Source organism: Oryx dammah, unplaced genomic scaffold (genome assembly GCF_014754425.2).
Source record: "Oryx dammah isolate SB20612 unplaced genomic scaffold, SCBI_Odam_1.1 HiC_scaffold_2, whole genome shotgun sequence".
NCBI lineage: Eukaryota > Metazoa > Chordata > Mammalia > Artiodactyla > Bovidae > Oryx > Oryx dammah.
In genome coordinates, this window is record NW_024070186.1 from 6,465,425 (window position 1) to 6,487,354 (window position 21,930).

The following is a 21,930-nucleotide window of genomic DNA, read 5'->3' on the forward strand; positions in this document are numbered from 1 at the left end:
GGTCCTTTTCTGACACTCTCCTCATTTTCTGACTGCTTCTGCCCCTGTGCTTGGCCGCCCACTTTTCCTCTGTCAGTTTCTTAAGTAGTTCAGATGCTGTGCTCAGTTGGATCTGCCTAACTCCCTTGGAGAAGGACATGGCAACCCACTCCAGTGTTCATGCCTGGAGAATCCCAGGGACGGCGGAGCCTGGTGGGCTGCCATCTATGGGGTTGCACAGAGTCAGACACAACTGAAGCGACTTAGCAGCAGCAGCAGCAGCAGCAACTCCCTTGTTGCTGGGGGGTCAAACCAGGTGTTGGGGGTGTTGGTATTTGTGATTATGCCTTTACAACCTTGTGCTTCCCATTCGACCCTGAAGTCGTGGCAAAGCCCACCTCTAGGCAGGGCTTAGTTCAGTGATTGAACTTGGAGGAAACTGACTTAGTGCATGTTCGTAAGTGGAGGAATGGAAGATGCGTAATGGATGGAGGGTGAGTGGATGGGTGGATGGAGGAACACTTGAATGAATGGATGGATTTGAAGGGCAGGTTGAGCTTAGATTGTGGAAAGAGACATACACCGATGTAATTTCTTAATTATAGGGGTAAGTCACTCAACATCTCTGAACTGTTCTCATAGCCAAAGAGCCTCTCCAGTGTGCCTCCCTTTCACGGTCATGCCTTTGCTCATCTGTCCTCCTCTGCCTTGCTCCGCTACTGTACTTTCGGTCTCCTCTTGTGTACTTTCCTTCCCATTCTGCCTGTGGAGTACCAAGTGCCCATGATATATCACCCCTTTGAAGAGCCATTGCCACTCCATGATGCTGTGTGCCTAGCAGAGACGTTTGAACACAGACACAAGGTGCCGATGCTTTCTGCCTTCAGGACTGACTAATCCTGTTTTCTGCATCCTGAGCAGAATCTCGAGGTTGCCTTCGCCTTTTCCCAGAGAGTATGGTTTTATCCCCAGTCCCCTTCCTCTCTTGGTCCTGAGATGGCTCAAGGGTCATACAGACAGGACAGTAGGAGATGACTTTTCTTTGTTGTCCGGGAGACTTTCTCCAGAAGTCTTCCGGTCACTTCACCTGGGGTTGAATTGGCTAAAATGATACCACATGCTCCCTTTTAAGTCACCCGGGGCAAGAGGAACAGGTGCCCAATGATAGGAGTTCCCCCTGAAGCTGGGGCAGGGTCAGCCCTCCCCAGGGTGTTTTGGGGGTTGGGCTCCACACCCAAGTGGCATTGGGTTTCCTCTATTAGGAGAAGTGGGCGCCGTTGTGTCTGCTGCTTTTGCCATTTACGCGGAGAGTGAAAGTGTTAGTCGCTTAAGTCGTGTCCAACTCTTTGCAACCCATGGACTATAGCCCACCAGGCTCTTCTATTCCTGGGATTCTCCAGGCAAGGATACTGGAGCGGGTTGCCATTCCCTTCTCCAAGGGATCTCCCCCAACCCAGGGATTGAACCTGGGTCTCCCACGTTGCAGGCAGATTCTTTCCCATCTGAGCCACGTGGGAACCCCGCCGATGGGGACGGGGCTGTAATTGGATGAATGGGGTCCTCGGTGACAGTTCACTGTGTCTGTCCCTGGTGTTGCTGGCGGGCGTGGCGCCTTTTCGCCAATGACGGCTGTTGTTCAGTCAAAGTCCAGGGCTTTTTCTGGTGAGAAGGCAGCTCTCTGGGACAGCTGGTTGTCCATCTTCCCAGAGGTTAAGCTGATGATGCGTTCACTGTTACTGACACAGGTGGCCAGGAAAACCTCTGTGTGAGAGGCGACCTCTGGTCCAGCACGTTTGGGGAACGCAAAGGTTGCACTTCTCTGAGCACGAGACGCTTGTGTCTGTCTGCATGGCACGGCCACAAACAATTGTCCATTGCAGTTGAGCAGTCTTCTGGCTGCTGGTGGTCAGTACCAACCTGGCTCCAAGCCCAGGTCTCTCTGTGCACCACGGCTGCTTTGCAAATTAAACTCTGCCCTTGAGATGCTCAACCGTGTCTGGCTTTGACCATTTCTGAGGGGAATTTTCCACCGATCACGATCACATGTGTTCCTCTACCTGTCATTGTGCAGAACCCTGGGCTCACCCCGTCTGGGAGGTACTGGGGTTCCTACCACTTGCCCTTGACAGGGTTGGGCGCTGTGTTCCTTGTCATCTACCCTTTGTGGTACCAGGGACTCTGTTCAGCTGGCTTGAACAGCTTGCTCTCATAGCAAAGTTCTCAAATGGCTATGTTTTTTGAGTTCCTAAGTCTGGTTTGCATAATTGTCTGACATTTCTGCTTTGATTGGGCCGGCTGTTAACCTCACGCGGCTGGTAGCGTGCCTTTCTCTGGCAAAGCTTCTCTCTCCCCAGACTTCGTGACATCTCTTTGGATCCTTTGAGGCCGCTCAGCTGGCTTATGGGTAATTTACCTTGTCAGATAAAGTGCCCTCTGGGTAGATGAGATTTTAACAACATTATCATGCTAATTGAAAAATACCCGTTGCACATATTTAATAGAATCGTCTCTGGCCTTAGCTCTTGTCTTTTAAATCGAGCCCACCAATATTTCATTGGAAATCAAGTGTTTCTTTTGGCAGAGAAGAGGTTTGGGCACAGAAGTGTATTATAGGATGACAGTATAGGAATTTGAGCCCAGGCTTTTAAAACTCATGTTGCCTTTGCAGCGATTGGAAACTAAATACTATTTTAACCCCTTGTCTGAGGAAAGCATTCAACCAAGAAATAATCAATATTGGATTTTGGGTTTAAAAAGGAGAAAATTTGGAGACACCTTAATTAACTCAAGATCTGTGCTGCCGAGCAAAGCATGGCCTAATTCAGGCTGACCCCTGCCCCCTTCCTGCAGAGCGGCTTGTCACCAAGGAGGGAGGTCCTGTGGCTCCATGGGGTAGATGGCTCTCCCATCATCACTGTGAAGACAGCGAGTTGCAGATGTGCTTAGGATTATACACTGATCATTATGCAGCTCTTCTGTGATTATCAAGATGAGTATTCTTGATTCTGAAATTTGGAAAATAGCCTTGATTAGAAGGAAGAAAGTAAGACTCCTTGTAGTTCATGTTGGAAAGCTAAGGACCACTTCCGGCTGTGATCTCAAGCTCTGGGAGCTGGTGATGGACAGGGAGGCCTGGCGTGCTGCCGTCCACAGAGTCGCAGAGAATCAGACACGACTGAGTGACTGAACTGAACTGAACCGAACCTCCTTAGAGCCTTCTTCCTCCTTCTCTTTCTTCCCTCTTGGTTTTTTTTTTTTTTTGGAGTATAGTTGATTTACAGTGTTAGTTTCTGCTGTACAGCAAACTGAATCAGTTATACATTTACATATATCCACTATTTTTTTTTTTAGATTATTTTCCTATATAGGTCATTGCAGAGTATTGAGTAGAGTTCACTGTGCTAGGCAGCAGGTTCTTACTAGCTGTCTACTTTATATAGTAGACGTATGTATATATGTCAGTCCCAATCTCCCAGTGTATCCCTCCCCCACTCCTCAGCCCCTGTAACCCTAAGTTCGTTTTCTACATCTGTGACTCTACCTCTGTTTTGTAATCTCCTTCCCCCTCGTGTTTTTCATTCATTTTATTTTCTTTTTATATAATATTGGAGTTCAGTTCAGTTCAATTTCTCAGTGGTGTCCGACTCTTTGCAACCCCATGAATCGCCAGCACACCAGGCCTCCCTGTCCATCAGCAACTCCCAGAGATTGCTCACACTCATGTCCATTGAGTCAGTGATGTCACTCAACCAGCTCATCCTCTGTCGTCCCCTTCTCCTCCTGCCCCCAATCTTTCCCAGCATCAGGGTCTTTTCAAATGAGTCAGTCCTTTGCATCAGGTGGCCAAAGTATTGAAGTTTCAGCTTCAACATCAGTCCTTACAGTGAACACCCAGGACTGATCTCCTTTAGGATGGACTGGTTGGATCTCCTTGCTCTCCAAGGGACTCTCAAGAGTCTTCTCCAACACTAATATAATATTGGAATCAGACTATACATATGATTTTGTATCATAATTTTCCCAATTTTCCCCTAAGAATTTGGATTTTCCATGTCCTACCAACCCCTTTGCCCCACCAGTTGGGCCATTTACATTCAGGGCCTCTGGGGTGGAGTGGGAGGCTTGGCTGGCCTGTGAAACCATCTATAAATAATATCGCCCATTGCAAATATTGATTTTGATGCCCTACTCAAGGCATTTTCTAATTTGAAAATATTTTCAGCTGAAAAAGCTGTCATTTGCAATTCGTCATGTTATGAGGATCCTGTACTAAATATTTTGGGATTGGTTATTTGACTTGGAAAGTTGCAGAAGCACAGAAATTCCTGTATCTCCAAAAAATAAGAGAATGGATTTTAGAGCCACTCTGACAGGCATATACTAAGAAAGGCTTTTTTTTTTTAGTATTGCTCTCATCTTAATAGTGCTCTATGCTTGCAAAAAATATGGATCCTTGTGGCATCTACACATTATAAAGACTGTTTCTTTCATGTGACTGAAAAAGTTGTCTAATTACGGTTCTCAGGATGTTGAATAAATCCCATCACTCTTTGGAGCAGAAAGCAGTGCTGAAATACTGATCTGGGGAAACCATTATTACTAAACCTGGGAGCTGGGAGGAAAGGACAAGATTTTCAAAATATTTTCTTTGCAAAAGTATACGTGGACCTCAGTACGTCCGTTACAGCTTGGCCTTTATCTCATTCCTAATTTTTGCTATATGATGCTGAACTTTTATTTGAAGAAGTGCTGCCCCAACTCTGCCCCCTTACGTTTTTTAAGAAGGAAGAATTTTTAGTTCATCCCTCTTTAAAGTAATATTTTAGCAGTAGGTTTGTCGGTAAATATACAGTTGATCCTTGGTTTTAATATTTGGGAAAAAACCCAAAGTTTACTATATTGAAATTCTCTTTCAGGTTTTTCCAAGGTCTTTGAAGATCCAAGAAGAAGCCGTGTTGACCAAAAGCAAGACAAATGACTTACAGAGTAAAAGGATGGGGGAGCCAAGGGCGATTCAAGGTAAAACAAAAAGCCCCAGAAAAGTCCTGCCTTTGAAGAGTTTTTAGAAAAATGTGAATGTAAAGATTTTGTATCTTCAGTATTTGGTATTTGGGGGACCCAAACCTCCAAAGACCTTTCCTGGTGTCCTTTAATGTACTTCGAGGAGCCTAGGTTGGTTCCCTAGATTCTCCTCCCCGCCACACAAAATGCCCTTGACCCAGTACCACCTGTCCTGCCTTCAGCACTGTGGGGCTTTAAAATCGCCACTTTGTAAGTTCTGTAGTCATCAAAACTCCTCCTTTCTCCACTGCTTTCTGCTTTCTCCTGCTCCATCCAGAAGAGACAAAGCCAAGAACAATGTCTACTGAGCCGTGCTTTTTTTTTTTTTTTTGCTTGCCATCTCTCTTTATTCAAGCTATTTTTTGACATGGAAATTGTTGGTTCATGAGGATCCCTTCATGGCAAAGTACACAGTGAAAATAAGCGGCAATTCTTGCACTGAACGAGGAGGTAGAAGCGTTCTGTCTTGGGCTGATAATTTAGATAATTTATGTGATTCTCTGCTCAGTTCCTATTTTCTGAATAATTATGTAAAACTTTATTTTAGGATTATCCATCCATATACCTAGGAGACTCTGTGTTTCTGAGTTTCCAGCGGCATCAGTGTAATAAGCAAAAATGAGAAATCTATTTTTTAATTTATTTTTCATTAAAGGATAATTGCAGTATTGATTTGAGAAATCTATTTTTAAAGGAGCAGGATACTTTGGAAGAAAAAGTTCATCAAGAGTAGAAAAATTTCCCAATAAAGTGATATTGCAACTGTGTTGGTTTTTATTTGCTAAGCTGTACCCGACTCTTTGCAACTTCATGGACTATAGCCCACCAGGCTCCTCTGTCCATGGGATTCTCCAGGCACGAATACTGGAGTGGGCTGCCGTGCCCTCCTCCAGGGCATTTTCCCGACCCAGGGACTGAGCCCGAGCCTCTTCCGCCTCCTGCCTTGGCAGGCGGGTTCTTTACCACTGCACCACCTGAGAAGCCCGTTGCAGTTCTAGAAGAATGTATTATAAACATGTATTCTACTGTACCATTTTATTCAGTAGATCGTTTTAATATTGAATATATTTCCAAGATTCTTACGTACTATTTTAACAGGTGGTATTATATAGTATTGGAGAAGGCAGTGGCACCCCACTCCACTACTCTTGCCTGGAGAATCCCATGGATGGAGGAGCCTGGTGGGCTGCAGTCCATGGGGTTGCTGAGGGTTGGACATGACTGAGCGATTTCACTTTCACTTTTCACTTTCATGCATTGGAGAAGGAAATGGCAACTCACTCCAGTGTTCTTGCCTGGAGAATCCCAGGGACAGGGGAGCCTGGTGGGCTGCTGTCTGTGGGGTCGCACATAGTCGGACACAACTGAAATGACTTAGCAGCAGCAGCAGCAGCAGCATTATATAGTATAAATTTATAGGAAATAATGCTGTTGAAGAATTGTGGTAAGAACAGAAACTAAGTGATAAAACACTGTATCTGTTACTGAAGGGACGCAAATCAGTGTGATACCTTCTTGAATGTGCTTTTATGATAGCTGTATTTTTCTCTCCTATTACCAGGTTTGGTTAGTAGTTATTTTACCTGAATTTAATTTCAACCTCATTTTGAGAGGCCCACACAGGGATTGGGTCTTTGCCTTCATTAGCTATGCAAAAATATAAAAATAAACATGGAGAATCTCAGCACTTTATCTAAAATATATGCCCCTTATTTCTTCAGGACTGTCAGGCTTTTCTCAAAAAAAAAAAAAAAAAAAAAAAGCATTCCAGCGGTCGAAGAGATTATGGTGGGGCTGGTGTAACACTGACTTATGCCTTGAAGTTAAGAGTCTCTCCTCCCCTGACGTTAAGGCGGGAGTGATGCGTAGGTGGTTCAGCAGTGCACCGTGCCCAGGATGAGCTTGGAGCAGAGTTTGTGTCCAGTAAGAAACTGTGCAGTTATATTGGACCTGGTTCCTGAGGCCACACCCCCATCACGGCCTGTACTCTTCATCAGTTAAAAGGTGGAAGATAAAGAAGTGTCCATTTGCAGGGATGCTGGGACAGAGTACCACAGACTTGGTGGGGCTTAGACAGTGGAAATTTGTTCTCGCCCAGCTCTGGAGTTCAGGGTGAGGACAGGGCCGGTTCCTCCTGTCTGTGCATCTCTGTGGCTTATAGATGGTCATCTTCTCCCTCTATCTTCACACTATCTTCTCCTTATGCAAACCTGTTTGTAAATTTCCCCCTTTTGTATTTTAACTAAGGACACCAGTCATATTGGGTTAGGGCCTACCCTAATGACCCCACTTTAGCTTCATTACCTGCAGAAAGACTCTCCCCTAATAAGGTCACGTTCTCAGATGCTGGGGGTTTGGGCACTGAAGAATTGATGCTTTTGAACTGTGGTGCTGGAGAAGATGCTGGAGAAGACTCTTGAGAGTCCCTTGGACAGCAGCAAGCTCAAACCTGTCCATCCTAAAGGAAATCAGTCCTGAATATTCATTGGAAAGACAGATGCTGAAGCTGACGTTCCAGTTCTCTGGCCACCTGATGCAAAGAGCCGATGGAAAAGACCCTAGAAAAGACCCTGATGCTGGAAAAGGTTGAAGGCGGGAGGAGAAGGGGACGACAGAGGCTGAGATGGTTAGATGGCATCACTGACTCCTTGCACATGAGTCTGAGTGAACTCCAGGAGTTGGTGATGGACAGGGAGGCCTGGCGTGCTGCGGTCCATGGGGTCGCAAAGAGTCAGACGTGACCAAGCAACTGAGCAACGATACCATGAAGGGTTGTGTGAGGGAAACAATCCAACCTACTGCAGTAGTTATTTATATCTGTTGGAAAGATAAAGCCTTATTGTACTGAAGGAGTTCAGTTTCTTATCTTTAGATGAACTTAGAGGTACATTTGGTTTCTTGTATTTCCACCTCCCACTGATCTTTGCTTACTTTAGGGAGAGCAGGCACCCGGCTGGGGCCAGGTTGAGCCGAGGGAGGTACCAGTTTCAAGGAGATGCTCCCTCTCGGGTGCTGATTCTGTACCTGCAGGAGCTGAGAGGGGGTGCCTCCTGAAATCTGTGGGCCCCAGGTGGATGTCTTGCTGACCTCCCGCTCCATTTAGGAGACCACTTCCCTGGGGGAGAGTCAGACCTGTGCAGTTCTTAGGGTACGTTTTGCTATTAATAGTAAGAAAGTGACCTACCTAATGTTCACTCAACTGGAATCAGTGAATCTGATGACCGGCTCTTTCAGTGAACGGATCCGTTATGATGAGTTTGCTCAGAGCCATTTTACCTAATGGGTCAGCACTTAATGACTAGTTAGCCTAAACTTAAAAATTCCATTTTAAAATTAAAGACAAAGGACCCTTATGAAAAGTGAGCAGCTTATTTCTTGGGAATTATTTTTCACAAAGTTACAGAATTTTATACAGTATCGGCCTGCTTGCTTTCTTCCCAGTATTCAGTTCAGTTCAGTTCAGTCTCTCAGTCGTGTCTGACTCTGTGTGGACCCGTGTATTTCCAGGATTCATGGCCACTTATCAAGTGCTTGAAGGAAAAATGAAAGTGTTCGTCACTCGGTGAGTAGTCTGACTCTGTGACGCCATGAAGCCTGTCAGGCTCCTCTGTCCATGGAATTCTCCAGGCAAGAAGACTGCTGTGGGTTGCCTTTCCCTTCTCCAGGGGATCTTCCTGACCCAGGGGTCGAACCTGAGTCTCCCAAATTGCGGGTAGATCTTTACTGTCTGAGCCACCAGGGAAGCCCTATGAAGTGCTTACTCTGTGCCTAGCCCTGTGAGGGGTTTCAGGAGCATGATTCAATCTAAGATGCCCAAAGGCCTTTGGTCGCAGGTAGCGGGGATTCACCAAACAGTGCTTCTACTGGGGGACTAACCAGTTAGAATAGACACCAGCAAATTTTATGTCACAGCTGTGTGGAATTCAGTTCAGTTCTGTTCAGTCACTCAGTCGTGTCTCACTGTTTATGACGCCATGGATGGCCCGGCTTCCCTGTCCATCACCAACTCCTGGAGCTTACTCAAACTCATGTCCATTGAGTTGGTGATGCCATCCAACCATCTCATCCTCTGTCGTCCCCTTCTTCTCCTGCCTTCAATCTTTCCCAGCATCAGGGTCTTTTCCAATGAGTCAGTTCTTCCCATCAGGTGGCCAAAGTATTGGAGTTTCAGCTTTAGCAATCAGTCTTTCCAATGAATATTCAGGACTGATTTCCTTTTGGATGGACTGGTTTGATCTCTAGGCAGTCCAAGGGACTCTTAAGAGTCTTCTCCAACACCGCAATTCAAAAGCATCAATTCTTCAGCGCTCAGCTTTCTTTACAGTCCAACTCTCACTTCCATACATGACGACTGGAAAAACCATAGCTTTGACTAGACGGACCTTTGTTGGCAAAGTAATGTCTCTGCTTTTTAATATGTTGTCTAGGTTGGTCATAGCTTTTCTTCCAAGGTGCAAGTGTTTTTCACTTTCATATGTGAATTGCAGAGCATCAGTTTGGAGGTGGTAATTGAGGGTCTTTTTTCCTCCTGACATCAAATAGGTGTCATCTTTCCCAGTTCCATCACCCAGTTCTCCAGCTCTCTAATACCAACTGAGCATCCTACAATGTGATTTAATCCTGAGACCTCCCAGAGTTAGTGCCAGACACCAGAGGATGAAGGCGCAGTCCCGCAAGACTGTCCCTCACCATATTGTGATGGTTTTTGCCACACATCAACATGAATCAGCCACAGGTATACACATGTCCCCTCCCTCTTGAACCCCGTCCCACTGCCCGCCCCATCCCACCCCTCTGGGTTGTCATAGAGTACAACCCTGCAATCCCACTACTGGGCATATATGCTGAGGACCAGAACTGAAAAAGACACATGTAGCCCAAAGTTCACTGCAGCGCTATTTACAGTCGCAGCAACCTAGATATCCATCAACAGAAAAAGGGACAAGGAAAGTATGGTACATATACACAGTGGAATATTACTCAGCCACAAAAGGAGCACAGTTAACTCATTTCTAACGAGGCGGATGAACCTAGAGCCTATTATACGAGTGAAGTAAGTCAGAAAGAGAAAGACAAATGTTGAATATTAACGCATATATATGGAATCTAGAGAAACAGCATTGATGAACCGATTCGCAGGGCAGCAAAGGAGACCCGGGTGGCTTCGCTGGTGAGTCAGCTGGTAAAGAGTCTGCCTGCAGTGCGGGAGACCCGGGTTCATTCCCTGGGTGGGGGAAGATCCCCTGGAGAAGGAAATGGCAGCCCACTCCAGTATTCTTGCCTGGGGTCACAAAGAGTTAGACACGACCGAGTGACTAACACTTTCACTTTCAAAGGAGACACAGACCTAGAGAGCAGACTTATGGGCACAGTGGGGGTGGACGAGGGTGGGATGATTTGAGAGAAGAGCCTTGAAACGTATACGTTACATATGTGAAATCGATAGCCAGGGGAGTTTGCTTTATGACTCAGGATTCAGTGATTCGATAGAAGGAACCACAGAAGTCAGGACAGTGCTGTACTTCCTGTGACAGGTTTTTACAAAGGACACAGGGGAACAGATGGACGGGAGTTTGTAGGTTGGAGGTCCAGCAGGGCCCCGAGCAGAGGGACCTCTTCTCCAAGGAGCGGGGACGTGGGGATTGCTCACCAACTAGGAAACTCTCTGAATCCTGTTGTTTAGGGGTTTTCTGAACATTTCATCACGTAGGCAGGATCGGTTACAGGTTCAGTCTCCAGCTCTTCCTCTCTCTCCAGAGAGAAGGGGTGGGGCTGAACGTTCCAGGTCTCCATCAAGGCTCAGAGCTTCTGAGAGCAGCCTGAAGCCATCAAGGGGTCCATCACAGGTCCCTTCATGAGAACAAAACATGGTCCTAGGACTCCTGGTGGTTCAGTGGATGGGGCCCCTGCTCCCAATATGGAGGGCTGGGGTTCCCTGGTAGGGAAACCTGATTCATTGGGGAAAACCCTGATGCTGGGAAAGACTGAAGGCAGGAGGAGAAGGGGACGACAGAGGATGAGATGGTTGGATGGCATCAGCAACTCAATGGACATGAGTTTGGGTAAACTCTGGGAGTTGGTGATGGACAGGGAGGCCTGGAGTGCTGCGGCTCATGGGCTCACAGAGAGTCGGACACGACTGAGCAACTGAACTGAACTGAACTGAGGCGGAAAACTGGATGTGGCTTCCATCCTGCATCTGACTCTGCACCTCTGCTCAGATGCACTACCATTCGCAGGAGCCCTGCCTCCAGGCCTTCTCGGGCCTTCTCTTGCCCATCCCCCAATCCACACCACGCTTGAAGTGCCTGGGAGCCCAGAGCTCCTGCCCAAACTGTCCCGACATCTTTGGGGCTGACACAGGCTCCTTCCTTGAAAACCATCCCCTTGGCAGGTCCTATGTGTTTTTTTCTAGACCTGACAGACGGCCATCAGGGCCGTGTAGACTGGAATGTCCCCATGATTGGGTGGGGGGCCAGAACCGGGTTGGGAAGAGAAGCAGGGAAGGAGTGTCCTTTTTCTGTTCTGGCCTCAGCCCTGCAGATATCCAGGTCTTCTCTTAACCATTTGACCGCAGTGCCTCCCTAATTACACAACGCTTATTTTTCCTTTTGGCCCTGTGTGCCAGTCCACACTTGATGCAGTTTTATCTAAAGCAACCCAAATCAAATATTTGTTTCTGTGTAGTAAGCATTGGCGTTTTCAAAACAGGGATGAAGAAGGGATCGTTTCAGTTTTCAAGATACCCAATAATAAAAGAACACTGGGTCGTGAAATCCAAAGTCATAAACATATACATTACCCAAGGAATTTATTGCGAGAAGTATGTAGTTGAGAAAGGCTTTTTAGACAACACAGATCCAAGTTTTGCAAGGGTTCAAGGGCAAGTAAAGGAGAAAATAAAAGGTTCCTACAGGGATATCAGTGCATCAGGTCGTTCATCAACGACTAAATATTTGAGAAATGCTCATTGGAAACACAAAAGTGAATTAGAAGAGCTTTTAAAAAATCCATAAACCCTCTCAAATGGCAGGAAGAACAAACACTAAATGACAGCAAAGACAGTTGAGGGTGTTTGTGAAGGGAAGAGACAGTGGGGAAGGTGATAGAGCTGTCACCTCCTGGGCTTTGGGGCTGTTGCTTCTTAGCTGATCTGGTTTGGAGGATGACAGCACCATTCACGTGGCCGTTGTTTAGTTGCTAAGTTGTGTCTGACTCTGCAACCCCATGGACTTCAGCACACCAGGCTTCTCTATCCTCCACTGTCTCCCTGAGTTTGCTCAAATTTGTGTCCGTTGAGTTGGTGATGTTATCCAACCATCTCATCCTCTGCTGCCCACTTCTCCTCCTGCCCCCCACCCCCCGCTGATCTTTGCCAGCAAAAGTGTCTTTTCCAGTGAGTCAGCTCTTCTCATCAGGTAGCCAAAATATTGGAGCTTCAGCTCCATCAGTTCTTCCAATGACTATTCCTTTAGGATGGACTGGTTGGATCTCCTTGCAGCCCAAGGGGCTCTCAAGGGTCTTCTCCAACACCACAGTTCAAAAGCATCAGTTCTTTGGCATTCATTGACATTGACTGGTTCATAAGTTGCTTGAGTTGATGATGATCCTGGTGGTGGTGGTGGTGGTTAGGATCATATACCCTGGCTCCCCTAAGGTGGGGGGGATGGGAGGAGCATTTCCCTGCCTTCCCGTTTCCCTGCCTTCCTGCCAGTCCGCATGCCTCTTGCTCTTCAAGGTGTCGTGGTGGCACCTCTGTGGCTCTCTCCCTCCTCTGGGTACTCTCCATGTCCCTCACCAGGCAATGTCCCTGGCTGCCTGCTGTCATGACTGAACTCTGAGTATCTGTATCAGTTGTTTCCCCTTCTCCATCCCTTGAAGGGCGTGGCTGTATTGCATCTGGAATCTATATATCCCCTTCCCCACAGCTTTATCCTTATGCCTTGAAAGTACCCCAGACTTCCTCATAAAAGACATGAGACATAAACAGTCGTTATTAAGTTTATGTCTTACTGGGTTACAGATCGAATGGCCTTTGTGACTTCTGTGATGCATCTGTGGTCTTGGATATCCAGAATGTTGATCCTGTTTCACTGTAGTTAGAAACCCCAGCAGGCTGGCAGAGTCCCATCATGGGAAGTGAGGATTCAGCTCGGAGGGAAGGGCTCCGAGAATCCCAGTCTTCTGGTTGAAGTTTCTCGGTTCCGAGGGTGGGTCAGGGTTTGAGATCATGTCTGGTAGCTCTGACAGACCGTAAAGAATCTGCCTGTGATGCAGGAGACCTGGATTCGATCCCTGGGTTGGGAAGATCCCCTGGAGAAGGGAATGGCAACCCACTCCAGTATTCTTGCCTGGAGAATTCCCTGGATAGAAGAGCCTGGCAGGCTACAGTCCATGGGGTCATAAAGAGTCAGACATGGCTGAGTGACTAACACTTTCGTTCTTAGGTGTTCTTTTAACCCACCGTAGCACGACGGGAGAGTGAGCCTGCGAGTCCCCGCCTTCTCTGTGTATCTCCAGCACACGCAGGGCACTTTGGTTTCCTATGTGGGCCGTGAGCCAGTCCCACGCTGAGCAGCCTCAAACAACAGCCCACTTGCTGTTTCCCGTAACCCCGTACTGGGCTGGACAATTCTCCTCTCCCGATGTTGCTGGGGGCTGTGGTCATCTGAGGCATGACCATGCTGGAGCGTCCAGGGTGGCTCCTCTGTGGGCCTGGCACGTGGGCCGGGTGTCAGCCATGTACCCGTCTCAGGCCCCCGCCAGGTTGCTGTGCCACCCTGGGGCTTGGGGACTGGGTTCCCACAGGCGGGAAGGGAGAGCTGCACTCAGAGCCCCCCAGAGCCTCCTTCTGCAGCATTTCCAGACCAGAGGCGGTTGCTAAGCGTCCTGGGCTTTGGGGGTAGGGGGCAGGCTTGTGGTGTGTGTGTGCAGGGGGGAGGGGTGGTGTGGGGTGAGCTTCCTAGGGCAGATGCTGAAGCCTACAGAAAGGGCCCTTGTTCCTAAGCATGGGGTCCTACAGCGGTTGGGTGGGTGGGGGCTTCCTATTGTCCAGAAGCCCTGAGGAGGCTGTCCTGGGGGAGTCGAAGGAATCCCCCCCCCCCACCAGGGGAGCCAGTTCCGAGAGACCTCTGGCCAGGCCCCGTCCTCTGTCCTCCCCCATCCTCTGTCCTCCCCCTAGTTTGCCAAGAATGTGGGTTACCTTCAACTGTTCTCCAAGTCAATTTCAAGACAGTGCTTCATTCCTTTTGCATATTTAGCAACTATTATCCCCCGAGGACTTACTTTTGACTTGAAGGGGGAATTGCATATTTCCCAGGATGAAGAAATTTGGCTTTAGGAAAAAATAATGTCTGAGGTTCCAAGTTTGTCATCTTCTTGAACAACCAAGCTCCCCCTGTTCTTGGGACTTGCAGCCACCTGGGGGATAGACTCCACCCCACCCCACACCCATCCCCAAGCATTAGAGCTTCCCCCAGTGGCTCAGAGTTAAAGACTCCACCTACCAATCTATTGAGACCCCGGAGACACGGGTGTCATCCCTGGGTCTGGAAGATCCCCTGAAGAAGGAAATGGCAGCCCATTCCAGTATTCTTGCCTGGGAAATCCCATGGACAGAAGAGCCTGGCTGGCTGCAGTCCATGGGGTCACAAAGAGTCAGACACACCCCCAAGCATGCAGACCTGAAGATGAAGGCATCCCATGAGAGGCCGGGCTGTGTCGAAAGTCGATGTGTTTGTACCTCGAGAGGGTTAGAAAGCCTGGATTACAGATGTACTCCCCAGAGAGCCCCAGCATACCCCCCGGAGTGGTGTGTTTCCAGGCAAGCTTGGAAGTCCGCTTTTCTGTCTGTCTTCCTGTCATCAAGCTGTTATTTTCATTCCAAAGTTTACTACTGCTCAGAGTCAGATGCCTGATTTACGGAAAAACACACAACAGTAACTATTAAACAAAAAGTGATGCCACCTAAAGACATAAATTAGAAAAAGTTGCTTTCAGTGCCAGAAAGCAGCCGATGGCTAAGATCTACAGAGAGCCCAGGGCTGATTGGGGCAGTGGTGCCTGGAGCCCTGGGGAAGGGTCCCAAGGATGAGAGAGGTTCCCCTTAGGATCAGCTTCAGCTGGACTGTGGCCAGGAATGGAGGGGCCCTCCACTGGGGTGGTGGGTAGCTGCAGGGAAGAAGTATGACTGCCCTTCTCTCCTCCCGCCCCCTGAGCTCCAGATGGTGTCCCATTGGCCAGACTTGATTGGGCCCAGAAGGCAAGGGTGCCCAACTGAGGTCATCTGTAAGGGTCAACCCTCGGGGGTACCAGCAGGCTGTGTGGCAGGCGGTGGTTGGGGGGATGTGGAGAATGGTTCTGGTGTGGGAGGGCAGAAAAGAACCGCCGCACGCTGGTTTGTAATCTGAAGAAAGGAGTATCCTGGGTGAAGTCTTTATCCCTAGAACATTGGTATCTTAACATTTAATTCATGTGGGTTTAAATTGTCAGTACATTAAATTATCTTCACAATACAGGGTGAAACCTGTTCATTATGTGAAACCGAAGATCCTTTTGGGTTTTGGTGTCAGGCCAGTCTGACCTGAATCCTGGCATTGTTTCTTATTAAGCATGTGATCTTGGGGAAGTTAGTGACTTCCCTGGGTGTCCACAGGCTTCCCTGGTGGCTCAGTGGTAACGAATCTGCCTGCCAGTGTAGGAGACGCAAGAGACAAGGGGTTCTATCCCTGGGTTGGGAAGATCCCCTGGAGGAGAGCATGGAAATCCACTCTGGTATTCCTCCCTGGAGAATCGCGTGGGCCACAGCCTGTCCACAGAGTTTCGGAGAGTCAGCCATGGCTGAGCACTTAATCACAAAGCTTGCAGACCTGTGTTGGTGTTCAGTTGCTCAGTCACATCTGACTCTTTGTGACCCCATGGACTGCAGCACGCCAGGCTTCCTTGTCCTTCACCATCTTCCGGAGCTTGCTTAAACTCCATCTCATCCTCTGTCACCCCCTTCTCCTCCGGTCTTCAATCTTTCCCAACATCAGGGTCTTATCCAGTGAGTTGACTCTTTGCATAATGTGGCCCAAGTCCAGATGTACAGATGATATTAGTTTGGGTAGAAATGTCAGAGTCCAGTTCTGTCAATATAATAGTAAATATCATTTTGGGGGTCTCATTTCTTCCTTTGAATGATTGCTCATAGATGCTGCTCTTGGAAAATGATGTGTACCAACTGAATTTGACTTGGATTTTGGGGAGCTTGACATCTTAGGGGTTTGGGGATTAAAACTAAATGTTACTCCCAACATAAGGGAAGTCAGGTTTCTAGTCACTTCATTCACTGTCCGTATCTAAACTGTCACAACATTGTGAATCATCATATGTGCTAGGTCGCATCTGACTCTGCGAGCCTGTGGACCGTAGCCCGCCAGGCTCCTCTATGGGAATATTCCGGCAAGAATACTGGAGTGGGAAGCCATGTCCTCCTCCAGGGACCTTTCTGACCCAGGGATCGAACTCATGTCTTCTGCGTCTGCAGATCCTTTACCACCTGGGAAGCCCCGTTAATTGGCTGTTGCTGTTGTTCTTCAGTTGCTCAATCGTGTCTGACTCTTTGCGACCCCGTGGACTGCAGCGCACGAGGCTTCCCTGTCCTTCCTCATTGGCTATACTCCAATTCAAAATAAATTTTAATTTTTTTTAAATAAAGGCAAACGTTTAATGCAGGGCTGGGATTTCTTTAGGGTTGTGTGTGTGCTGTGTTCAGTCTTCATGGACTGTTTGTGACACCCCTTTGTGTCTCCTAGCTGCCTGGGATGCTGAGTGAATGGTAGCCGCGCTCGCCTCCTGAAGGTCATGATTCAGACTGTCCCAGATCCAGCAGCTCATATCAAGGTAGGTTCCATCCTGGCCACGAAACTGCCCTGACTTTCTCCTTGACTGGATTTTCACAGACCTCTGCCCACCTCTCAGTGAGTGCCAGGGTCAGCCGTCCACAGCTGTGGGCCAAACCCAGTCCACTGTCTGTTTTTCCACAGCTCAGGAGCTAAGAAAACGCCTTTCAAATTTTTAAATGGTTGAAAAAAAATCAAAAGAATATTTCACAGTGCATGTAAATGACAGAAATTTAGATTCCATTGTGCAGAAGGAGTGTTCTCCTGGGCTCTAGCCACGCTCATTTCCATGCCGTCGGGGGCTGCTTCCACGTTGTTATGGCAGAGTTGAGCCCTTCCATCTTGGGAGACCATATGGGCTGCAAAGCTGACAGTATTTACTATCTGGTTCTTTGCAGGGAAGGAGAGCTGACCCCTGAGTTAACATCGAAAACCACATCCAAATTCTCTGACTTCTGTTCTAATTCCATCTCTTTGACGCTTCCCGGGGTTACCTAGGGAGAGATGGGAGGGGCGGGGGCCCGGGTTTCCAGCGCTCAGCCGCCGTGTTATCGGGGCGCCCCGACACTTCAGCAGCTCGTCACCCACGCCTGCCCCCCTCTTCTGCCCACTGACAGCTCTTCCACGGGCTCTGGAGGTGAGAGAACCGGGGGGCTGAGACTCGAGCCAAGGCAAGTCCCTGCGAGGAAGCCGGCCCATTCCTTTCAGGGCTCCGCGTCCACGTGGTTGCAGCCACCGGGAGGAAATGAAGTGATGGTTTTCATATACTTGACCCAAATAAAAGTTACAGAAAATGTTGGGGCTTGAGCTACATCAGCCAGACAGGCTGTCTGCACCTGCGCTGGTTGGTTCAGCTGTCTGCGTTGGCCCAGCTCGCTCACTGCCTTGCCAGTTCTTGACTTTCCCCATATAAATTCATTTCCCCAAGTGGCCTGGTTGGGTTTTTTTTTTGTTTGTTTGTTTTTGTTTTTTTACTAATTTTTACTCTTTACCTGAAACATTTATTGAAAATTGAAAATGGCTTATAAAGGAGAAAGTTTATGGTATTGAACGATTTTACCATTTTGAGCGGGGGGGGCACTAAAACATAAAACGCCCTCCGAAATGCCATGTACACACATGCGTTTACATACATGCGTGCATTTTAAAAGCAGTATATCTGGGAAATTGTTGTGTACCGTGTGCGACTCACGTTCACACACATTTGATTTCTTTGAGAATGGAATTAGAAGTAATGAGTTTTAAGGTTTTTTTTTATAGCTTTGTGGGTGTTCTTGCAAGTGTGAGAAATAACGGGGAGTCCGAAGGGTGTGGAGGATGCTAGATTTTTTCCAGGGACTGAGAGGAGAGGACCTTCTGGCAGACACTATCGTTTGATTTCTGTGTGATGGTTTATTGGGGTATGGCTGCTATGTCTACGGAAACACAAGTGGGAAAACTCTTGTGGCTGAGATAAGGTTTCTTCAGAAATATCTGGAATGTGTTTGGTGAGTGTGTTCGTGCTACACCCAGATGGGGGAGGGGACCTTTTTTCTTTTAGTCTCTGTTAATCGTGAAGCCACAGGTTGCAAAGAGAAGCTCTCGGAGAAGGAAGGTGATACGAGAAATATCTTCTGAAGCTCAGAGTATGAGCAGCAACAACTGAAATTCATTTTGACTGGCGTTTTATTCGTAACCAACCAGAAGGAAAAGATGAGGTCAGCAAGAAATTATTGCAGATTTTTAAAGTTAATTTATCCAGTCCAAACAGACAACTCTGAGAAACACGATCCCTGTAAATGTGTTCAGGAGAAACATTCTGTATTTGATCTCAGAAATAAGCTATGTTTTCAGCTCTGATTTATCTTATTATCTTCATATTGCTTAATGTAAATATAAATGAAATAATTTTGAGAAATGGTAACCTTGAGAGTTTCTTAGAAGCAAATTTCAACGCAAATTGCTTCTGTGTCTTTGAAGATGAACTGGCAATTTAGAGCAGCAGATAGTAATAGCCGATGTTGGCTCTGGGGTAAAGAGAATTCTATTAAAGCCATTTGCTTCTCTTGTAAATCTATCAAATTCCACCTACTGAAATTTTAATAATTATTCCTGGACTTCTTTTTTTTTTCTGTATATGGAATTGGTGTCCTTGACAACAGTTAGGAAAATAAGACTGCTTTCTACTGTTTCCTTAAAATACCCAGTTTGGGGAGTTTACTCAGTAAAATTTTCTGTGCTGAGATGTTTCTGGTTCTGGACTAAGGGACACAGCTCTTATTTCTTGGAGAGGAAGTTCTTATAAATGACACATGACAGGGTTCATTTGATATGTTAATGCAGAGAGTGGAAGAGTTTGTTTTTGGCTCACTGCTCTAGAAATGTTTTCCTCATCTGAAAAGTACTTGAATTCTCCTCAGAATTGACCTCACATGGCAGTCGTGCCGGGAGACAGCCATAAAGACTTTATGCATCCTTCGTACCCCTGCATAGGCTGATCTGGAGGAGAGAAATGATCCTTTTGTATTTAGGAAATGTATCCCACATAGCTTCCTATAGTTCTTTCCTGCCAGAGCAAATTACTCTTATCCTGTCTACACTGAAAGAGCTGGAAATTATTTTACAAAGGAAGGATGGTAAATAATTATGAAATGTTAGTCTTAACTTACATAATGGGACGGTTGTGGCAGTTGGTTTACAAGGACAGTGAACTGAACTTTAAATGTATTTTTAGCCTATTCTTCATTGGTGAGAATAGTAAGTTTTTAAGCAGATTTTATTTGTCTTTCTTTTCTGGCCCTTCCAAGCACTTTTTTGGAGAAGGAGATGGCAACCTACTCCAGTATTCTTGCCTAGAGAATCCCGTGGACAGCGGAGCCTGGTGGGCTGCCGTCTGTGGGGTCGCACAGAGTCGGACACGTCTGAATCGACTTAGCAGCAGCAGCCAAGCACTTTTTATTGCTTATTTAAGTCTGCGTTGGGTCTTCGGTGCCGCAAGCAGGCTTTCTCTGGTCGCACAGTCTTCACCGCAGTGCGGTGGTCTCTCCTTGCTGTGGTTTTCGTTGTTGTTGCCGAGCACAGGCCCTAGAGCTCTGACTCCGTGGTTGCGGCTCGTGTGCTTGGGCTTAGCTGTCCCTCAGCACGTGGGATCTTTTCGGACCAGGGATGGAGCCTGTGTTCCCTGCATTGGCAGGTCGATTCTTAACCACTGGACCACCAGGGCAGGGTCAAGCACTTTTTTTGTGATAAAAATCATGGTGTCACAACAGTATGCACTTAGCTGGTTAGGTCATGTGACCATTCGGCTGCTCTGCTAACGGGTAGCACCTTTTACCACCAAAGACGGATCCAGACTCTTTCCTGTTACCGCAGCCAAACTCGGACTGGTTGCTGCATGACAGGCTAATAAATTCAGAGATAAGTTGTGAGTTGTTGGAGTAAAAGTGCTTTAATTCAGAAAGTCAGCAGACGGAGAAGATGGTAGACTAGTGTCCTGAAGAACTCAGGCCTCTTTTTTACTAAAAAAAAAAAAAAAAAAAAAAGGAGGGAGGTGGTGAGGCTCATTGTTGTAAACTTCTTGGTGCAGGAATCCTTTGTTCTTGCAGCTGTCTGTGTAGGTCTTGTCACAATATTCCTATAAACTTCCAATGAGACAGCTGTTGCTTTCTGCTCTGCAACTTTTTATCTCCACGAATGGAAAAGTTCTATACCTTTAAAGGTTAGAGGCTTGAGAGTGGGCTATTCTGTATATTTCAGGCTATAGGCAACATTTTTACAAAGGTGCTGGGCCAGCATGACTAACACAGGCCACAAAGTCTCCAATGTGGAGTTGAGCTTCCTATTTCCTATTACACCCTCAGCAGGGAAAAAAAGACTAGAAAATCCATTTTATTAGGATTTGGCAAAGATTTTGGTGATGAATTCTCATCCTGATAAAGGAGTTCCCCGTTTGTGTCGTTGCATTCCCCCCTAAGAGCTCTGTTTTAATATTTCCTTTTACTAACATTGGGTGAAGAGGATGGCAGAGTAGTGAAGTCTATGACTTTAAAGAGATGTCCGATCGGTGCCTTTTGTAATCGTTTCCTTTGCCATCCACCAGCTACCCACTTGGAATACTATACATTTTTGAACTGGCCAGAGGATGGGACTGAGAGGGGAAGGGTCTGAATTTTAGTTCTACCCCGTGGATCTCAGGCTGTGTGACCTCGTGATGCTGGTTCCTGAAGCTCCCTGAGCCGCGCGTTCTTGGCAAAGTTCATGACATGGGTCCTGGCCTCCTAGGACCTGATTCATTTCCCGCTCTGTCATTGGGAACTTGGTGATGTTGTACGACTTTTTTAATCTCTCTGCCTTGGTTTCCTCTTTTTTTGAAGTGGAGGTGCCTACTTTAGGGATTAGTGTGAGGATTTAGTGATCTGTTATTACAGGTGGTCCGTAAAATGAGGGTACCATCTCCATATTGAAGAATTCACAGTGTCATCATGTCTGATTTACATAGAGCCACGTAGATACCTCTTAGAAAATACTGAGTGAAAAAAAAAAATCTGAAACAAGATGTGCTCAGTGGCACAGTACTGTTTCCATAGAGGGAAGCACACACACTTCCCAAACAACCTCATGTACTTTTCATGGATGTGTATGGACCTGAAACATACCATGACCACATCCAAGGGAATGAGTGCATGTATGGGACACATTGGCTAGTTGGCTAATAACTAGTTGGCTAGTTAACTCTGAGAGGTGGTTGAGGGATAAGGAATATGATAGTAATGATATACATATAATGTCAATTACTGGCATAGAGGTTTAGAAGTAGTACAGAAAGTCCTTCCCTCCACAGGGTGCCAAGCTGGTATAATACCAACTGTACTTTGTTACTAGTTTGGTGTTGCTTACTTAAGCTAATCATGCTCCAGCAGGTCTGCCCTAGTATATACCCTAGGGATGTACAGGTGGCCAGGAAACACGCATAAGCAAACAACTAGAACCACCCAAATGCCCACCAGAAGAAAGGATAAATAAATTATAG

At 47.0% G+C, this 21,930-nt stretch overlaps 1 protein-coding gene and 1 long non-coding RNA gene across 3 annotated transcripts in view; both read left to right on the top strand.

The window, feature by feature from the left end:
• LOC120880522 overlaps window positions 1-4,966 on the top strand; it is an 83,889-nt gene extending 78,923 nt beyond the window's left edge. The window contains exon 2 of the long non-coding RNA XR_005725049.1: window positions 4,896-4,966. This is a non-coding gene — a long non-coding RNA (uncharacterized LOC120880522). The remainder of the gene's footprint in view (window positions 1-4,895) is intronic.
• Window positions 4,967-16,839: 11,873 nt separating this feature from the next.
• Window positions 16,840-21,930, top strand: part of ERG (ETS transcription factor ERG) — a 230,941-nt gene continuing 225,850 nt past the window's right edge. For both annotated transcript variants that reach the window (XM_040263905.1, XM_040263918.1), the window contains exon 1: window positions 16,840-16,923. In XM_040263905.1, coding sequence (XP_040119839.1) covers window positions 16,885-16,923 — 39 coding nt within the window. In that variant the 5' untranslated portion in view covers window positions 16,840-16,884. The remainder of the gene's footprint in view (window positions 16,924-21,930) is intronic.